This window comes from Eleutherodactylus coqui, chromosome 2 (genome assembly GCF_035609145.1).
Source record: "Eleutherodactylus coqui strain aEleCoq1 chromosome 2, aEleCoq1.hap1, whole genome shotgun sequence".
Lineage (NCBI taxonomy): Eukaryota > Metazoa > Chordata > Amphibia > Anura > Eleutherodactylidae > Eleutherodactylus > Eleutherodactylus coqui.
The window spans coordinates 62657372-62677540 of record NC_089838.1 but is presented as its reverse complement, the minus strand read 5'-3'; the positions used below and the strand labels follow the sequence as shown (position 1 = coordinate 62677540).

Below are 20169 nucleotides of genomic sequence, written 5' to 3'. Positions count from 1 at the left end.
TGGTGTCGTGTCTAACTGATGCTGGATTGGAGCCACAGGTGTAGTAGCTGAGCCGGTCACTGGAGAGTTGTCAGAATACCCAGGAGTCGTTATTGGGAAGTTTCAATATGCAGTGCAAATGGATGAGATGGAAGCGTAGTCAATGGAAGCCAAAGTTCAGCAGCAGGAGGTATTAATATGCTTGTACAGGAGCCAGAGGAAGAGGAGCTTGATTAAGGTGGTGGAACACAATAATCACGCACCGAAGGAGTGGCAGGGCTAGGCTTATATAGGAAGTACAATCCGGAACAAGGGCGGGGTCAGGACCAGGAGGCAGGAACTAGGTAACTGAGAAATACAGAATAGGACTAGGTTTCAGCATGGGATCTGTCCAAATTCTGAATAGCCTAGTGGAGAGGGCTGCCAACTGGAACACAAGATGTTGTGGGTTTGAGCCCTGACAAATGGGTTCTTTCACCTGAGAGATGTTTTGTAGCCTGAAAGAATCCATTGGAAACCATAGGCTTCACATACATGCATTTTGTAGCAAGATTGTGTAGTCCCAGTGAAAGTGGCCTCAAATACGATTTTTTTTCCTATTGAAATATGTGTGCATGAATGAGTTTTGCTTTCAAAACGCATTGCAATCGCAGGTTTCCAAGCCCCATATCATGCTTGCTCATTTGAATACACCCTTACAGTGGTTCGCTGGAGTCCTAGAGCCTTAGTAATGACTTCGCATCACTTTCCTGACTGGCATCTGTATTACAATCTCTTTAGAACATGGTATCACATGCTACTTCACAGTACCAGCCAGTTTCTACTTAAAGGGGGTATTTTGGTGGAAAGTTCTTTGCTTCATAAGATGCTAAGATGTAATATAATATAATAACTGCTTTGACAAAGCTGCAGAGATATTCCTCTATCTGTGGCCTCCCTTCCCCTTAGTTTAGTTCTCCATTGGCATTCAATGGCTAGGACCTGTATTCTCCACTGTTTTTCCGGTCAGGCATGCTCAGTGCTTTCAAATTCTGTAATGACGACAGTTTTTTCAGATGTGAATGTGCAGGTCCGTAACCTGCAATGGGGCATTGTGGGAAAAGTAGTTTTTGCACTCCCCGTTGGTCATTTTAAATAACAATGTGGAAGGGTGAAGCTTGGAAAGCAGCAGTGGTGCAAGGCAGCAGATAAAGGTGCTGGGGCTCAGCCTTACAAGCTAGATGTCTGTTTAGAATAATAGCAATAAGTGGAAATGGTAGGGAAATTCTGAAAACTTTACCCAGTGTCCGGAATACCCCTTTAAGAGATGTGGCCAATAAAACTGAACCCAACTGTCTAATGAATTTGTTGTTTTGAGTAGCTAAGGCTGCATTCACACTTAGTGTTTTTGTACTGCCAAAAATGGCATTAAAAAGGTTTTTCAAATTTTTTTTTTTTTTAACTTTTTTTTGTTGCTGTGGTTCAAAAACACCAAACATGAACAGTCTTAGGCCTCATGTCCACGGGCAAAAGAAGAATTAAAATCCGCAGCAGATTTTAACTCTTCTCCTGCCCGCGGATCCGCACCCCATAGGGATGCATTGACCACCCACGGGGTAGATAAATACCCGCGGATGGTCAATAAAAGTGATTTTAAAAAAAATGGAGCATGAAAAAATCTGGACCATGCTCCATTTTCGTGCGGGTCTCCCGCGGGGACGGCTCCCGCGGGCTTCTATTGAAGCCTATGGAAGCCGTCCGGATCCGCGGGAGACCTAAAATAGGAATTTAAAAGAATTTACTCATCCGGAGCGGGCGGGGAAGGTCTTCTCTTCCTCACGGCCGGATCTTTCTTGCTTCGGCTCGGCGGATGTGCCCGGCGCATGCGCGGCACGTCGGTGACGTGCTGGCGACGTGCCGCCGGTGTGACGAGTTCATCCGCCGGCCGAAAAAGAAGATCCGGCCGTGAGGAAGAGAAGACTTTACCCGCCCGCTCCGGATGAGTAAATTCTTTTAAATTCCTATTTTTAGGCCTCATGTCCGCGGGGCAGGAGGGACCCGCTGCAGATTCTCCATGTAGAATCCGTAGCGGGCCTGATTTTCCCCGTGGACATGAGCCCTAAAGGTGGGCCATCTACTTGTTCACATGGGGCCAGGTAGTGCTGAAGAAAGGTTTTCAATTGTGGGCTTAATTGGGTTATTCTTGTGTTCAATTTAAAAAGGAGTGTGATGATTTAAAACATTCAAGACCAAAATGTAGAAGGTGGTCAGCGGCATCCACAAGGGGGAAAGCCACACCGCAAGAGACTGGTATTAATACCACATGCACGCCATACAAGAGGGTTTTGACCACAATCCACAACATGTTTCCAAAATAGGAAAGAGTAGAGCAGCATTGGAAGATGCAAAACTAGTAAAGTAGAAAAAAACTTTATTACCCCATAACATTTTTTATGGCGTAATAAAGTTTTTTCTACTTTCCTATTTTTACATCTTCCGATGCTGCTCTACTCTTTCCTATTTTAAAACATTCAGGTGTGACTAATATGCAAAAAGAGAAGCAACTGGGAAGGTGGAAAATACTTTTTCACAGAATTGTCCATAAATCTTCAAGCTTATCATTTAGGCAGTGTCACACGGGCAGAAGTACATTTACACTCCACTTGTCCAATGGGGGTTGTGTATTTGCACGCAAGTGTGTTACTGTACTATTTGTGCACACAACCATGCTCCCCAGTCATTGAAATGTGCAATTCGTCCAATATGTGCTCTTGCCCTGCGCAAATATGTAATAAGATCGAGCATGCTGCTTATTTTTTTGCACTAGTAATGAATGGGTTCTATTCATTGCACGCAAATTTACACTGCAAACATACGTTTGTGCAAATCTGGCCTTAACTGGAGCTTAGCTTTAAAGTCCTATGAACTAAAGCCTGGTCCTTTTAGCGGCTTTTGAGCGATAATCGTTGTGTGCCTTTAAGCGCAAGGTGATCGCTCAAACATTGAGCGATCACTTTGCGCTCTGAGCAGGGAATGCAGAAGACAAGCGGGGCTGCTTGTCTGCTGCATCCAGCTGTTCACTGCTCGGAGCGCCCAGCTGTTATACAGCCGAGCGCTCCAAGCAGGGTATGCAGAACACAGCTGGACAGCTGCGTTCTTCATACCCAGTCTGTTTTCAGGGAGCGGGATGTAGCTGAAACAATCATCTGTATCCCGCTGTGAATTCCTGATAAGGCTGATCGTTCTCTTCCGGAGTGCTGAAAGAGAACGATCATCGATTCCCTAACGAAAACTGCACAATGTCAGTGCAGTTAGACACAACGATTATCGCTCAAAAGACAGCTTTGAGCGATTTTTGAACGAAAATCGTTGTGTCTAACTCAGCCTTAACATTTGCTTGAATTGTATACACAGTCAATTTTACATAAAGTTCATGTCAAATGCTGAACCAAATTCATGGTATCAATGCTAAACCAATGTATATACTACAAGTATAGAAGTATATGCAACAGAAGAAAAGCAAACTGGAGTACAGGACTAATATATATATAAAAAAAATTACATATAGAAAAGTTATACATCCAAAAAGAAGAGACACAAATACACACAAGTATAAAAATACATTAAATCAAAAATTCATCATATTATAAAAAATATATTTTTTGTAGAAGTCCTGCACTCCAGTTTGCTATATATTATAGGAGGGTCTTTTTGTTATAGGTATGGGTTATAGGAGATTGATATATATGATTTATGGTTCTCTGCGGCTTTTGTGAAACTACAATTATAGTAGAACCGATTACTTAAAGGGGTTGTCCCGCGCCGAAACGGGTTTTTTTTTTTTTCAATAGCCCCCCCGTTCGGCGCGAGACAAACCCGATGCAGGCATAAAAAAAACAAACCGTCCAGTACTTACCCGAATCCCCGCGCTCCGGCGACTTCTGACTTACCTTGTGAAGATGGCCGCCGGGATCTTCACCCTCGGTGGACCGCAGGTCTTCTGTGCAGTCCATTGCCGATTCCAGCCTCCTGATTGGCTGGAATCGGCACACGTGACGGGGCGGAGCTACGAGGAGCCGCTCTCCGGCACGAGCGGCCCCATTCAGAAGGGAGAAGACCGGACTGCGCAAGCGCGTCTAATCGGGCGATTAGACGCTGAAGATTAGACAGCACCATGGAGACGAGGACGCCAGCAACGGAACAGGTAAGTGAATAACTTCTGTATGGCTCATAATTAATGCACAATGTACATTACAAAGTGCATTAATATGGCCATACAGAAGTGTATACCCCAACTTTGTTTCGCGGGACAACCCCTTTAATGAAAGATGGATTCTAACACATCACAGATGGAGATGTGTGGGGTTGAGCCATGCTCTCCGTCCGGTGTAGTCTCCTGCCTTCCGGCTTGCTTTTGTACTGTAAGGAGACAATGAAAGACTCTACATCATACACAGAGGCCATCATTGGGAATGTTTTAATGACTTAAAATGCTTAAAATGTGGGAGGGGGGTATTTTACAAAAAAAGTTAACCAAAAACGCACAACAAAATGGAATTACATGATCATTAATTCACCAATTATGGGCCCGTAACAGAAACATTCCAGCTCCCACTACACGAGAGTGTAAAGATATACACATACATACCTGATTTACAGCTCGCACAACTCCACAACGAAAACATAGTAATGACGGAGTAGAACTTTACTATACATCGCTAGTGTGCTCATACGTTTATCTGTGAATGTGCCGTTGTAGTTCATTATATATACTTTAAGATATAGCATTTATTCCGTCTCTACAGCATTCACATGGAAAAACATGGAGCAAAGTAAAAAACTGTTTAGCCAGAAATGGGGTGGGCACAAAAGTCAATATTTCATCAAGTTTACAGAAGATGGGCAGAGATTTCTGGTTGGCCAAATCCACCATTAATAGCATTACTGAAATTACTACTTGTCTTATCCCCGGGTATATACTACGCCCTCCTGTACACTTTGGCCGTATGTTTGTACGTGTCTCCGATGTGTATGGATAAGGGAATCTGCAGCAGAAATCTGAGGCTAGTGGTGCATTCAAGTGGAAGAAACTTGGACGGATATCGCACTCGTAAACCTGCGATTTTTTGCTGCGCAAGATGAGAAATTTAAAAAAACAACACACTGCTCAAACATGCGATTCTCACACGTGTATAATTCATTGCATGTTTCAATAGGAAAATAGAAAAGTAGCATCACACTCGCATGAAAAAAAATGCATTTACATGTGAATTGCTGCAGGACAAGTAGCGCCTCTTCATTCTTGGACCATTGGCCCGAGAGAGGAAAAAAACTAAATCGCTCCCGAGATTAAACACGTTGACAGTAAGGTGTCCTTTTCCCACACGATACCTGAACATATCGTAATCCGTCAGATATCACACGTGAAAGCTGTCTGTGTGAATGCACCCCAATACCCACATGTCTGCCGCACTAGCCCCGGTCAGTGGGGAGAAGCTGCAGCCTCTCTCTATGGAATGCACAACAATAATCAGCATGTTTATTCTTTTTTCCTCAGCAGCATGTGAATGGGGTATAAGTCTGGATATGGAAGTTCAGAGATATGGCGAGGTCCTTTACACAAATTCATCAGCCAAGTCTTTATCAAATCCTGAATGTGTGAACAGAACTTAAAACCTATGCTCATCTTCTGATTGAAGGCGCCAATGATTCAGTGTAATAGGCCTAAAAGGAGTCTGTCAACAGTTTTGACCCTAGAATACAGCAGACATATCGGAGACGTGGAAAGTTGTTCCCGAGTGGCAGCTGTAGCGTTCATCCAGCAGACCGCTGCACCGCTCACTTATGAGGGGAGGCGCCGTGGAGCATTTACTGAAGAGTGCCAAGGGCAGCTCAGTATTAGGGCCGTTAACACAGGGTGGTATATGCCATCCCTGACGTCCGCAACAGAATCCGCACTAACTCAGATTTTGATACAGAATTGCTGGCTGGATTCAGTTTTTTTTCAATTCGGCACCAAATTGCGCATGTTAGCAGTACGGATTTTGGGGCCGAATATTCCACCCTGTGCGAAAAGTCCCTTAGGAGTTTTAATCCACACCAACACCAGAAGTGCGCTCTGCGAAATCCCTCCCTCCTCAGTCATGCTCCTACAAAACGGAATAAGCGCCATAAAACTTGTTTCATTTAGTCAAAGGAAAATCCACAAAACATTATCTGTGTTCCGTACGCTTGTCTTCAAATGTTGCCAAAAAGTTGCACTTTTATTGTAACGGCTCCCCTTTACATCCAGCAGCAATTGGATGAGACGCCTAAGCAGATGTCTGAAGGGACCTGACAGGGCTGTTTTAGGGTGCATTCACACAGGCGTTTCAATCGTGCAAGTTTTGCGCATTGCGAGACGCACAAAGCACGCACGAAAACAGAACCCATTATTTACAAACGGTCTATTTACATGAGCGACTGTTCCCTCATAGCATATTAAAAAAAATAACTAACACCCAGCATGCAGATCCAATTTTCATGCAAGTGTGATTATTTTTTCTATTGAAATAGCATGTAATTTTCCCACGTGTGAAAAACGCATGGACAGCGCTGGAATACGGTTTTCTCACAAAGCGCATCACACTCACATAGAAAATTGTATGTTCAAGAGTGCGATATCAGTTCCAGTTTCTGTGACCGCCGATATCGCACTCGCCTGTGTGAATCCAGCCTTACTGAATACTTTGTACTGTTCCTCTGTCATTCCTCCTGGAAATGCCCTGGTCAATAGGCTGTACACATCCTGGCTCTGTCAGCACTGATGTACAAGTGTGTAGGGACACACAAAACTGACAAGGCAAATTGTAGAACTTACATTACTGGGTAAAAGTTTTCAGCAGGTGTGGGAAAAATGCCATAAAGTAAGAAATGCTTTCAAAAATAGAGATATTAACAGTTTTTTCGTCAATGTACAAAATACAAAGTGAATGGACAAAAGAGAACTTTAAATTAAGTCAATATTTGGTGTGACTGCCCACAGCATCAATTCCTCTAGGTACACTTGCACACAGTTTTTGAAGTAAATCGGCAGGTAAGTTTTTTCAAACATCCTTGAGAACTAACCACAGATCGTTGGTTGTCGGCTCGCTCAAATCCTTCTGAAATCCCAGAGAGACTTGCTGATGTTGAAATCAGGGCTCTATCATCACTTCCAGGACTCCTTGTTCTTCTTTACACTGTAGACAGTTCTTCATGACATTGGATGGATCTTTGAGGTTGTTGTCCTGCAGAATAAATTTGCAGCCAGACGCCTATTTTTTTTAAAAACATTTCTTACTTTACAGAATTTTCCCCACATCTGCCTAAAACTTTTCCAGTGTACTAATACACCTCCAGGAGGAAATAGACGAGGGGTGCAGAGTGTTCACTGTAAAGTCATAGGATATGTAGAGACTTACTAAGACAGACGTGTCAGGGGAGCGTCTAGGTGGTCTTTACACATCTGAAATGAATTCGAGACACTGCGTGCGAAGGAGAGCCGAGACCAACAATTACTGGAGATTATTACAGTAACAGATCTGCGACGAAGGCTGGCTTCACAGAAGAGACATAGAAACAATTCCTCCTGGTAACATATACATCTTATAAATAATGGAAAGTAGACGACACAATGGGGAGTGCCGGCCAGGAGACGTCCTCTCAGTGGAAAGATATTGCAAAGCTCGGAATCCATTCAGCTGCCAGAAGGTGACAAAACAAAGTAGCCATCCATAATTATTGGTAAGTATGATGGGCCTGTGAGGTCGGAAAGGACATGTCCTTAGTTGCATGTGACGTGATCTAGTCCGGACTGTACACATGAGCAACAAGTCCACACCATTGTGTCCTATGCATCGCTGGCACACATGAAGGCTTGCTGCTTTTTCCCTAATAAAAAAAGCATGAAACATGATACGCGGGCTGAAGCCAACATAGTTTCCTTTTTAGCAAAACACCAATGGACTTTCAAGATGAGGATACAGTTACACAATCATTTAGGATTACCCATAGGAAACAACAGGCCCGGGCCTACAGGGGGCTCTTTACGGGGCCTATCTGAGTTTCTAGATCAGTTTGACCTAAAATGTGTTCAAAATATTAACTAAGTCAAAAAAGAAAAACAAAAAGCACTCGATATACTGTAACAAATAACAGCTATATAACTCTGAACAATCAGCAGGGAGTCGGAAATGTCAATCACAGGCGAATCGTACTGAATAATCGGTATTAGATTTGGTTAAGTAAGGTGAAGTCATGGCTCCCTACACTCCTTTATCAATAGCTCCAACCTCCGAGGTTTCTAGGGACCTCAGAAAGGTGGTAATATGCAATTCCTCACCCATTAAAGGGGTATTCCCAGAATTGACTTATTGCCTATTCATTAGAATTCCCCACAGATCCCAAGTACAGGGGTCTCTTGCCCCCCTTTCACCTAACTACAGCTGCACAGTAAGAAGGATCTCGAAGGAAGCGGCAGCTGAGCTTGCGTATTGCCGCTTCATTCTTATCAATGGAACTACGGAAGATAGAGTAGAAGTACTCGACTATTCCCAGCAGTCCACTGGAGTTGAATGGAGCAGCAGCGCGAATGGTTGGCTGTTGCTCCATTCAAGTTGCTCTTTACTGGAAGGATTACAGTAAGGAGGCCACAGGATCCCTCTTCTCAGCGCTGAGACCCCCACTGATCCGACTTAATTGTCACACATATGCAAATGGAGAGGATACCCCTGCTCTGCTGCACTGCCTCCCTTCCTGTAGTAATCTATGGGAGTCCTGTATATTGTATCGGTTAAAAAACATATCTGTAACAACTTAAATTAAGCCTTGTGATCACATCGTTAGGGCCAAATTAATGCAGAAATTCAATTTAAAAAAAAAGATTCTCAAGCCCTTTCTACTGTGTTACCAAAGTACCCACACCGAGTGTAGAAAAGTGAACTCAGTAAGAAACAAGTGTTAAGTGTGTGGTAGGTTGTCACGCTCTTCTCCATAACGTTGGCTTCACAATTTCTTTACACAAAACACTTCTTGGGGAACTTTGAAAAAGATCATGCAAAATAACATGTTAAAGTTGTAGGAGGACCAGAGACAATGTGACAATGCTGCCAGTCAGAACTAGACATTGACAACACAATCATCTGTACTTGGCTAGGCCAGGAACACCGAGGTAAAGAAGGTTCCACAGAGGTAGGCCGATGACTGAACAACCACTGAATGAGCAGCCATACACATGCTACAGTCATTCCAAACTGGCCATACAAGGGCATTGGGCAAGGCTAATCTTTGGCTGTAACAGCCTACTGCACCATATTATATATATACACAGCACCCTCCAGAAGTTTGGAAATGCCACTTAGAAACAGTTAAAAATACTGATGTTCTGGGATGCACTAGGAAAAACAAAAAACAAAAACACATTATCGTCCATCTGACTCTCGGAATCTGCGAATAATTTTGTACTCCTCAAGGCATTCATCTTTTGCCTGAGGGCTCCCACACAAGTGTTTGGAAGCCCTAAAACAGCCTTACATACTCTTGAAACTTCCGTGCCACAATCAATATTGGTCATGGCATGTAAGAGGCTGACAGAGGGAGGAGGCTTCCTCCATGATGCGATTGTCCCTCTGCCTTGAAATCAAGGAAGGATGATGGGTTGCCAACCAAACATCAGTCAATGGTGTCTGAGTCTGCCACTACTTGCCCTAGATAGTTATAGTGATAATACACTGCAGGATAGAAGTACTGCAGTGTATCATGTGAGTGATCATAAGAACACACATTCAAGTTCCCTACAGGGGCATTTAAAAAAACAAAAGTAACAAAAATGGTAAAAAACCTCTTATACGCACTTTTCCTTTTTTTTGTTTGAAAAAAAAAAATCTAACCAAAAACACAATTGGCGTGCTTACATCTGTAATAACCCGTACAATGAATTGAACATTTATTATCCCGCATGGTATACTCTAATAAAAAAAAAAAAAACACAATTTTTCATTCAGCCATGTTGGTGGAACAAAAAAAAATTATGGATTTATGGATCTTTGAAAGCAGCAATGTAAAAAAATAATAAAAAAAAAAAAAGTATATATACAATTTTTTTCTCCAAAAAGAAGGGTTTTTATTGTGCAAAATTGAACTCCCTCCCCACCCCCAAAAATACATTTTTATAAATACATTATTACACATACACACGATACCAAAATTATAAGTTATACAGACATATAGAAAAGAAAACTTATCTAGGGCGGTTTTAGACAAACATATGAAAACACATCCGTAATACGGATCTGTATTATGGGCGTATTTCAAAAGACTTTATAGTCATATGTCATCAGTTTTTCATCTGTATTTGCCTTTGTATCTTCATCATTTTCTATAGGGCAAATACTGATCCGTATTTACCCAACAGAGAAGAATTAAAAAAAATATTCGCCAAAAAAAATGGTGTTTCGAAAAAGGCCGTACAAAATGTGTTTAGCCCTGTAGATTTACATTAGCTCCGTCTTACCAACTCCTCATCACTGCCCTATTATGGAGCAAAAATACGCTCGTCTGAAAGCGGCTTTATACCGCATGAAGAACCCTGTAAAAAGGACAGAATTAATGTGTTTTTCCACTCAGCAATCCCCCCATCTCCGCCGCCCCCCCCCCCCCCAAAAAAAAATCAATATAAAGAGTTATACAATAAATGATATGTACCCCAAAATGGTACCAACAAAAACTCTAGCTTGCCACACAAAGAATATGTGGACATGTTAACGAAAAACTTACGTTATGGCTTTTGAAAACTGGAGATGAAAATCACCCAAAAATAGTCGTATCATTAGGTCCAAAATAGTTTGCATCCTTTTAGGGGTTAAAACATGGTGCATTTATAAACTTCTAGTGGGTGCCGTACGTTGAATGAATGCCCTGTTTCCCCGAAAATAAGACAGTGTCATATTAATTTTTGCCCTAAAAGATTTCACTTTTATACATTTACTAGCTGATATACCCGGCTTCGCCCGAGTTAATTTGGTACTGGTGTTTATCTGGTGTTCACACGGAAAATCTTATGAAGTCCTGGTTACTTTAGAGATACTGAAGAAAAACATATGTTCACCATTTTGCATGGTTCTCTGCGTTACCCAGGAAACACCACGGGAGGTAACCATGCGACGTTTCCTTCATATAAAATGACATCAGGAAGTGAGAGAATTAGATTCCGTACATAAAATTTGGACACTAATTCTTTTGCGCTAGAATTGAATAATTGAGTTGGGACCCATTAGCTTTCCCTATTTATGACATAATCAATGCTCGTGCCAAATTTCACGTTTCTATGACACCGGAAAGTGAGAAAATTACATTCCGCACGTAAAATTTGGACGCTAATTCTTTTGCGCATAGAATTGAATAATTGAGTTGGGACCCATTAGCTTTTCCTATTTATGTCATAATCAATGCCCGTGCCAAATTTTAAGTTTCTAAGGCATTGGGAAGTGACAGATTTAGATTATGTACGTTAAATTTTGACGCCAATTCTTTTGCGCTAGAATTGAATAATCGAGTTGGGACCCAATTTCTTTTCCTATTTTGGAGATAATCTATGCTCGCGCCAAATTTCATGTTTCTACGACATCGGGAAGTTGGAGAACTTTTGGCGAGTCAGTCAGTGAGTGAGTGAGTCAGTCAGTGAGTCAGTGAGGGCTTTCAGCTTTATATATATATATATATATAGATAGCTGCCTGGACACTATTTAAATTAACTTTTGTAATTAACTGTAACTAGGGCTTAATTTTGGAGTAGGGCTAACAGTTTAGGAATCCTCAAAAATCCTGAAAAAGCATTCTGCATCCTCAAAAATCATGCAAAATCATGCTAGAGCTTATTTTCAGGGAAACAGGGTAGCAACTAGTGGATAACCCATCATCGTTTGGCCAAAACAATTGTTTAAAAAAAAAAAACAATATTATTGCATGAACAAATGAAATAATCGTACCAGGCGATTGTTTCATCAATGTCTTTTTTTGTTTTATCTGTGCTACTTGCTTTCAATTGATTTTACTTAAAAGGATTGTCTGGAATTTAAAAAAAAATAAAATTGGCCTAAAAGCACTCAGCCAATCAATGACCTCAGGAATCTGGTGCCGTACATACTGCTGAGGCCATTGATTGGCTGGAGCAGTCACATGGATGTACACTCCCTGTCACAAAAAAAAAAAAATCAAACACCTCAAAGTAGTTGCTGTTTTGCTGCAAAACTAGGCATGCAGTTACATCTCAGGCAGATATGCAAATAATTAGAGTTCTGTCATGATTAGATGAACGGTCTTGCCACCCTTGGCCTAAAAGAAAGGCTCTCAGAAGCTAATTGTGTGCAGTAGACCTCTTTTTCGGCTTGAGTAAACCTATTGCCCAATGGTGCCTCCCTCTATGACACAATCTAAGAGATTTCACCCAGTCATCAGTTTGAGAGGGAGAGCATCATTGGAAGGCAAGAAGCTGAATGGTCATATTGACTAACTTCCCTCCTACCTGGGCCATTCTGACCAGACTGTTAGGCTTCTTACACAAGGGCCAACGCGATATTGAGACATGAGACTTGGCCCGATACCGCGCTCATGCGATGTACCAGTGGATGGGAGTTGTTTTTTGTTTTTTACAGAAAAAAAAAAACACAATGCCTTCCATCACTTCGGTGAGGCTGCGATCCTCTGGCTCAGCTTTCAGCCACGTCAGAGGATCAGCAAGAGTTTCCCATAGCTTTCAATGTGAAACCTCACATCGCACGCCGTGCTATGTGTTTTCCTTTACCATTGAAAACAAAGATACGCTCAAAGATAGGACATGGCGCTCATACATGTGACCCCATTCATATTAGGGCCATATTTGGATGGCCATGTAAAAGCAGCCTTAGGAGGTGTTGGGACCAGCAGATGATTGAGGGCACACATAAGGTGACCAGGCTCAGGACGCTCCGACAGACCACCCAGTAGAGATGATCATTTGATAGACTGACAAGCACGAGGAGCTGCAGCTATTTTGTTGTTCGCCATCCAGAGAGGGTGGCACCAGGGTTACAGGCCCCTGTTTTGGAACCATTTCCAGGTGGTTGGCTGAAGGAAATTTGGTCTCACATCCCCAATTACATGCACTGCCTATGACACTCACCCACAGTCACCTCCATCTGCAGTGGTATTGCACAAGATAAAACTGGACTGCTATAGAGTGGAACTAGTAGTGGTATGAGGGACAATGACAGCTCAGCCATATGTTCAGGATATCCTGTAGCCACATGTGTTCCTCTATGGTGGCTTCCAAGAGGCATTCTCCAGAAGGACCATGCTTAGCCTCACACACAAGGGGGTCACAGAAAGCCCCCACAACATTGTCACACTTCTGTTGCTGCCCGGTCACCAGGTTTATCACTTATAGAACATGAATGGGACCATCTGGGAAGCCAACTTCAGCAGCATAGAATTTGCATTATCATTAGAGATGAGCGAGCGTACTCGGAAAAGCACTACTCGCTCGAGTAATTGGCTTTATCCGAGTATCGCTGTGCTCGTCCCTGAAGATTCGGGTGCCGGCACGGAGCGGGGAGCTGCAGGGGAGAGCGGGGAGGAACGGAGGGGAGATCTTTCTCTCCCTCTCTCCCGCCCGCTCTCCCCTGCTCCCCGCTGTGACTCACCTGTCAGCCGCAGCGGCACCCGAATCTTCAGGGAGGAGCACAGCGATACTCGGATAAAGCAAATTACTCGAGCGAGTAGTGCTTTTCCGAGTACGCTCGCTCATCTCTAATTATCATGCATCCAAGCAAGAGGCGGTACAACAGGGTGCTGATTGATCAAAGTTCTGAGCAGCGGACCCCAGACAATCAGCTATTGATTACCTATCCCGACAATAGGTTATCAATAAAAATTGCCTGGAAAACCCCTCTAAGTCAAAAAATTCAGAACAGTTATTGACTTCTATGGGGAGTATTACATCCATGCTCTGCAACCGTACATGAGTCACGGTGAAGGAGAAGGTCAGCGATCCAAACCAAACAGGGTGATGCCACAACCGGCAATGATATGCTGTTCAACGTGTTGTTCCAAACAACTGTATTGAATGAGTCAAGCAGTATATTACAGGCTATAAAGCCGCTACATCCCCCTCGCAGAGGCTACTCCAATATGAAAAAGTGAAACAATGAACAACGAGCAACACATTGTGCAGATTATATACAAATGAAGTAAGCAGCATTGCAATATCCATATGGAAAGAACGGTCACATGGTTTCCTGGGTAAAGTGATTTTGCGTGCATTAAAAAATATACAAATTTGCAGGTAAACAACAGCTTACCCTTAAAACCGTGCGGCAATTATTGATCAAATGACACCTGCAGTGAACGGCATGTTGGACGGTTTCCAACCACATCACGGTCGCAATTTGTCAACACCGCCTCGAAGCACCAATATCTGTAGAACCTAGTGTCTACGATGATTTTCAAGTAGCCATCAACATCTAGAAACTAGCGTAAAAGTAGTACAAGAGTTGCCAACCATGACCAGATTCCTAACTAGTTACTAGGGGCATCAACTCTTTAGTAATATTTATAAATCTGCCATTACTTACTCTGGATAAACAGTTTTTTTTAAGTTAGATGCCCATACAGTACATGATAGAGCCTTGATGGACATTACCTATTGTTCCCCTTTTTTAATTTCAAAGTGCTGTGAATGTGTTTAAGACATAGTGCATGTAAATAATTCGGTCTAATTGCACGTCTATCTTACATTTTTGGCGAGGTAACGTGTGATCATGGAGCGATGCTCCATACATCACTTCATTATACAGTTAAATATTTGGTATTATCCTTCCACCGCACGGTTTACTGTTCTCATATGGCCATGTTATCATTTTAGAATAACCGTATATGCCACAAATATAATGTTCCTACATAAAAAGAGATCACAGTAAAATTGCATGCAAAGGTTAAAAAAAATATATAAAATAAAAAAAAAAATCAACTTCCTTTCCGCAAAATAAATTACATAAGCTAGCAAAAAGACACATTAACAGCAAAAAAAGGTAAAGTTACAAATGCCATGTGGCACAAACGGATAGGAATAGGCTAAATATACTGACTTCTTGTGAAAGTGTGAAGATGACCGGGAACAGCATGTCTAGTCTAAATTTGAGAGAAAACCAGGTGATCATACAAACAATTTGATAACTCCTCCCATGTATTTACGCATACACATGAACTGTGAGGTACGTCTACTCAACGGGATGTTTGACGTTTGTATCCACAACAGAATGGAGTCCCCTGCTAAGTGCGGTGGGGTAAGGAAAAGCGGCATTGTTGCTTGTGTAACCTAGATTTGCAAGCCGTGATAGAGCTTTTATGCTACCTGGAGGTCTCCCTGGGCTGACTTTGTATCCAGCTGCTTTGGTTGTGCCCAATGGTCTGCCAGGACTTGTTTTAAAGCCAGCAGCTTTGGTGGTTCCCAGAGGTCTGCCAGTGCTGGTTCTGTAACCTGCCAACTTGGTGGTACCAGATGGCCTTCCACGTTTGCCGGATCTGCCAAGGGTCTTCTTTTTCTTTAAATCACTTTTTGTGTCCAGGTCCCTGCTGCTTGTGGTCTGCAAATGTGCCTCATTGATGGTATCTTGAGTCTGACAGGAGATGTTCTTGTGGCTAACCGTATGGCTGTATTTACTAGGCTGGGTGGCATACAAGCCAAATTGCTCCACACTTCTCATGCTGTCTTGACTAAGGCAGGATGACTTGCCACTTCCACAAAAAGCCACACTGTTAGTTGTGACCGGACGCATCATTTTCTATTAAGAAAGAGCAAGCGAAAACGTGTAATAAGCAAGTGAATATTAAACAGAACATACACACCGATCAGTCGTCACATTAAAACCACCGACAGGTAAAGCCAACATTATATCATCACAATGGCGCCTGTCAAGACGTGAGTCATCAGTCGGTTCTTGAAGTCGAAGTGGTGGAAGCAGGACAAATGGGCAAGTGTAAAGGATCTGAGTAACTCCGACATGGGCCAGTTGTTGTGGCTAGAAAACTGGGTTTGGGCATCTCCAAAACAGATTCTAGGACAGAGCCATGGCGCCCAAGGCTGATTGATGTGTGTGGAAACAAAAGGCTGGCAGCACACTATTTCCATTACATTTGGTGGATAGAATAGTGTACTTGACTACGCTGTTATATCCTCCAAATACAATGGAAACCTGGTTGATCTCTGCTTGGCAAACGAAAGTCCGTATTTTCATCTGCACCCCGTTGTCAGGGGTCCAGATGGAATCCTGGGACGTATGCCGAGCATGCTGGGAACCCAGCTGTATAAATCATGTGGATGGGTGCGTCACATACCTAGGGAAGAGAACGCAAAAGGATGCACTGAAGGTAAAAGACAAGGCAGTGTGACTCAGGGCAATGTTCTACCGGGAAACCTTGGGTCCTTGTATTCAGGTAGAGGTTTCTATAACATTTATTACTTACCTAAACATTGCTGCAGACCACGTACCCCCCTTCAGTGGCTACGGAATTCCCAGTGGTCTCTTAACAGGATAATATACCCTGACACACTGGAAAAAGTGTTGAGGTGCGATTTGAGGAAAATGACAAAAGAATTCAGTGTTGATTTGGCCCCCAAATTCCCCGGATCTCAATCCAACTGAAGCCTCTGCGGGATATAGCGGAAGAACCACTCCGATCCATGGAAGCCCTGCCTCGTAACTTACAAGACAAAGGATCTGCTGCCAGATACCACAAGGCTCCGTCTGCAGTCTTGTGGAGTCTGTCTTGACAGGTCACATCTCTTTTGGCAGAATCAGGGGGAGCCACACAATATAAGCAGGTGGTTTTAATATTTTGACTGATCAGTGTGTATATATATGTCTCACACAAATAATTACCTCAGTCCACATCTAATAGACAATTCTACATTTCTATGTATCTATATGAGCGATCATCCACACACAAATGTATCACTGGTGGTTATTCTGCTCAATGGAAGGTGTCATGTATTTAATTCTATTAGTAACATTTAAGTATCTAGATGAAAAATAATGCGTTTAGTCTTTTATTACATGTTGCAGCGATTTTTTACCTTTTCCAGAGGCGACCATATTAGAGATCTACAATGGCTTCCTGTATAGACAGAGCAATATGGGAGAGAACGCATAGAGCATCTAATCTCATGGAGCAGAAGAGATGTACGCACAACTTTATCTGTTGCTATTCCTACAGCAATACCATAGAGCCGCTATTAACTGGACTTATAGCGCATATGGGGGCGCAAGTTAAACTCTGCGCCATTAGTACAGAGAATAAGAGATATTGGCTGATTGGGACTGCTCTAGTGGGCAATGTGAAAACTGTAGTGCTGCATGAGTTTTTTCATATGGTTAGTCACAAAATAGAAAATTAATAGGTTTGTAATAAAATTGTAGATCTTACATACTCTGTTGGAAAGCCCAAATTTTCATTATTGTAAAACGGAGCATGCACGTTAGAAAAATGTTGTCCAAATCCACTAATTTCAGCAGGACAGACCAACCATCTAATGTAGGAGTAGATTGGCTGTATGGCTGGTATTCGTTCAGCAGATATTGGGAACAAAAAAAAAAAAAAACGAACATTAAGGATCCATATGCTAAATTTCCACATTTGCTTTTTTTACGCTTTATTCTTCAGAGTGATAAACTACCACCAGAAGAGTCGGGCAGCAGCTTAATCCCCTCCGCCCATCAGCCACACCAAGCAAGCGTGTGTAGGGGGATTGGGGGGGATAGCTGCTCAGCCAAAGAAAAGCACGTTCAGCCAACAGCCAGTCATGTCCGTGTTTCCCTCTGCCAGTCTACCTGTCCTTTTCCACGGTTTGTCTTACTAAGCTATCCCTGTGGAAGCCAACTACTCAGTTTTTGTAGGTTTAGCTTGCAACTTCAAAAAGGTTTATATCGGTATAGCTAGACTCTGGAGACACCCCAGGAGCTCATGAAGATTTTGCTCAAGATCAGGTCTTAGAACTCAGTATCATTATGTGTTGTGCTCAATAAACTGCTCTGGTTACTGTATATTACATTTATAAAGGACCACTACAGGAAAAACTGATACACTGCAGTAATCACACTGCAGGGCCCAAAGAGACACTGTAAGAATTTTTTTCTCTCTCTCTTTGAATCTGAGAGTCATGCACCACTGCCTGCAAGGCCAGAACTAACCCCACGTATCAGGGTTTTCTAGAAGATTCCTTTAACCCCTTGAGTGGCACGCCCGGAAAATTTCCGGGGCCGAGCTCCACTGCTCATAACGATACTGCCCGGAAGATTTCCGGGCTATGTATCACTATGGGAGCTGCAGAGCACAATGCCACAAGCTGTGACAGTGTGCTCTGCCTGCACAGACCCACACAGAGCAGTGCAAGGGCTTTGAAAAACCAGCAGAAGATATTGCCGACATGCCGATATGCCGGCAATATCCCCTGCTTTGTTTACAGGTTGCCATAGAGACCATCGGCTTGTCAGAAGCAAGCCGATGGTCTCTGTGGCAGGGAGAGCTAGTTGTTAGCTGTCAGAGGACAGCTAGGTACTAGCTCTAACAGCAGAGATCAGAGAAAACCTCTGATCTCTGCTGTGTTAACCCCTTACATGCTGCAGTCTATGTGACTGCAGCATGTAAAGGGCTGTCACTGCAGCATGTAAAGGGCTGTCACCATCGGACCCCCGGAATGTGATCAGGGGTCCTGATGGGTCCCTGTGGAAGTCCCCTATAGGGACAAAAAAATAAAAAAAAATAAAATAAAAAAAATAAAAATTATTAAAAAAATAAAAAAAACACTTGTCTCCCTTTACTTTGTAAAAAAATCAAAAATACAATCACACATGTGGTATCCATGCGTCATAATGACCCAGAGAAGGAAGTTAATACATTATTTAACCCCTTAATGACATGGCCCCTTTTTTTCTTTTTTCCCCATTTCTTTTTTTCCTCCCCCCTGTTTAAAAAATCAAAACTTGTCCCGCAAAAAACAAGCCCTCATATGGCCATGTCAATGGAAAAATGAAAAAGTTATGGCTCTTGAGACGCAACTGCAAAACTAGTTGAAATTCAATGATTAGACCATTTTAAAAAACCTGCCCTGGTGGGCACGACAGGGTGATAGGAAACCTGCCACTCAAGGGGTTAAAAGGGGATGCTTTATCAGAAATGGATCTATTGTTTAAAGTCACTTTTTTATTTTAAACCTATTTTTTATGATACACTGTGTCAAAAACATCCAGCCCCCAGGAGGAGTTCTTTTGATGCAAAGCTCGGCATGCAGTTCCATCTTAGGCAGATATGCAAATGATGAGAGTTGTGGTGTGATTAGATGAACGGTCTTGCCACCTGAGGCCATAATCATGGTTCCTCTCTTGGTCTAAAAAGTCTCTCAGAGGCGCCTTGTGTGCAGTGGACTTTTTTCCACTTGTGTAGGTCTTGTTGACCACTAGACACCTCTACGACGCAATCTAAGAGATGTCACCCAGTTACCAGAGTCTGAGAGGGGCGCATTATTGGAGTGCGAGAAGCTGGATGGTTGTAGCCACTAATTGGCCGCCACCTGGGTGGTTCTGACCAGACTGTTAGGAGGTGTTGGGACCAGTGGATATGTGAGGGCACACACATAAGACGACTGGGCTCAGGACGCCCTTGAAAGACCACCAGTAAAGAGGATCATTTGATCATCATACAAGCACGAGCGGCTCTGTTCTGTTGTCCGCCATCCAAAGACAGGTGACATTGTTACAGGCCGCTGTGTCTGTCGGAAGCATTTCCAGGCGCTTGGCTGAAGGACATTTGGTCTCATGGAGCCCATTATGTGTACTGCCTTTGATACCCACCTACTGTTGCCCCCATTTGCAGTGGACTGCTACTGAGTGGAATGGAAAAAAAAAATTATATATATATATTTATTTTACCATTGTTCTTTGTGTTACCCTGTTGTGGTGTCCACTGTGTGGAAAAAAATGTCATGTTAACTTTATTCTTCTGGTCAGTACAATTTACAGCACTACCAAATTTATAACATCTTTATCTTTTACTACTTCTGCAAAATATAGCTTAGTGTTGCCATATTCTGAGAACCATGGAGCACATTCTTGACAATTTTTCCGGCAGTTTCTGGCGTAAAAGTCAAAAATTTTTGTACAA

General features: G+C 42.7%; 1 protein-coding gene across 4 annotated transcripts in view; it reads right to left on the bottom strand.

Moving 5' to 3' along the window:
* Positions 1 to 4419: 4419 nt before the first annotated feature.
* C2H5orf24 (chromosome 2 C5orf24 homolog) overlaps positions 4420 to 20169 on the bottom strand; it is a 39628-nt gene continuing 23878 nt past the window's right edge. For 3 of the 4 annotated variants that reach the window (XR_010790267.1, XR_010790269.1, XR_010790268.1), the window contains exons 3-4: positions 15099 to 15794; positions 4420 to 7869 (exon numbers count right to left, since the gene is read on the bottom strand). Coding sequence is in view for 1 of the 4 variants with exons in the window: in XM_066591056.1 (XP_066447153.1) it covers positions 7829 to 7869; positions 15365 to 15794 (471 nt within the window). In the remaining 3 variants the exon portion in view is untranslated. The remainder of the gene's footprint in view (positions 7870 to 15098; positions 15795 to 20169) is intronic. The other variant, XM_066591056.1, reaches the window with a different exon arrangement.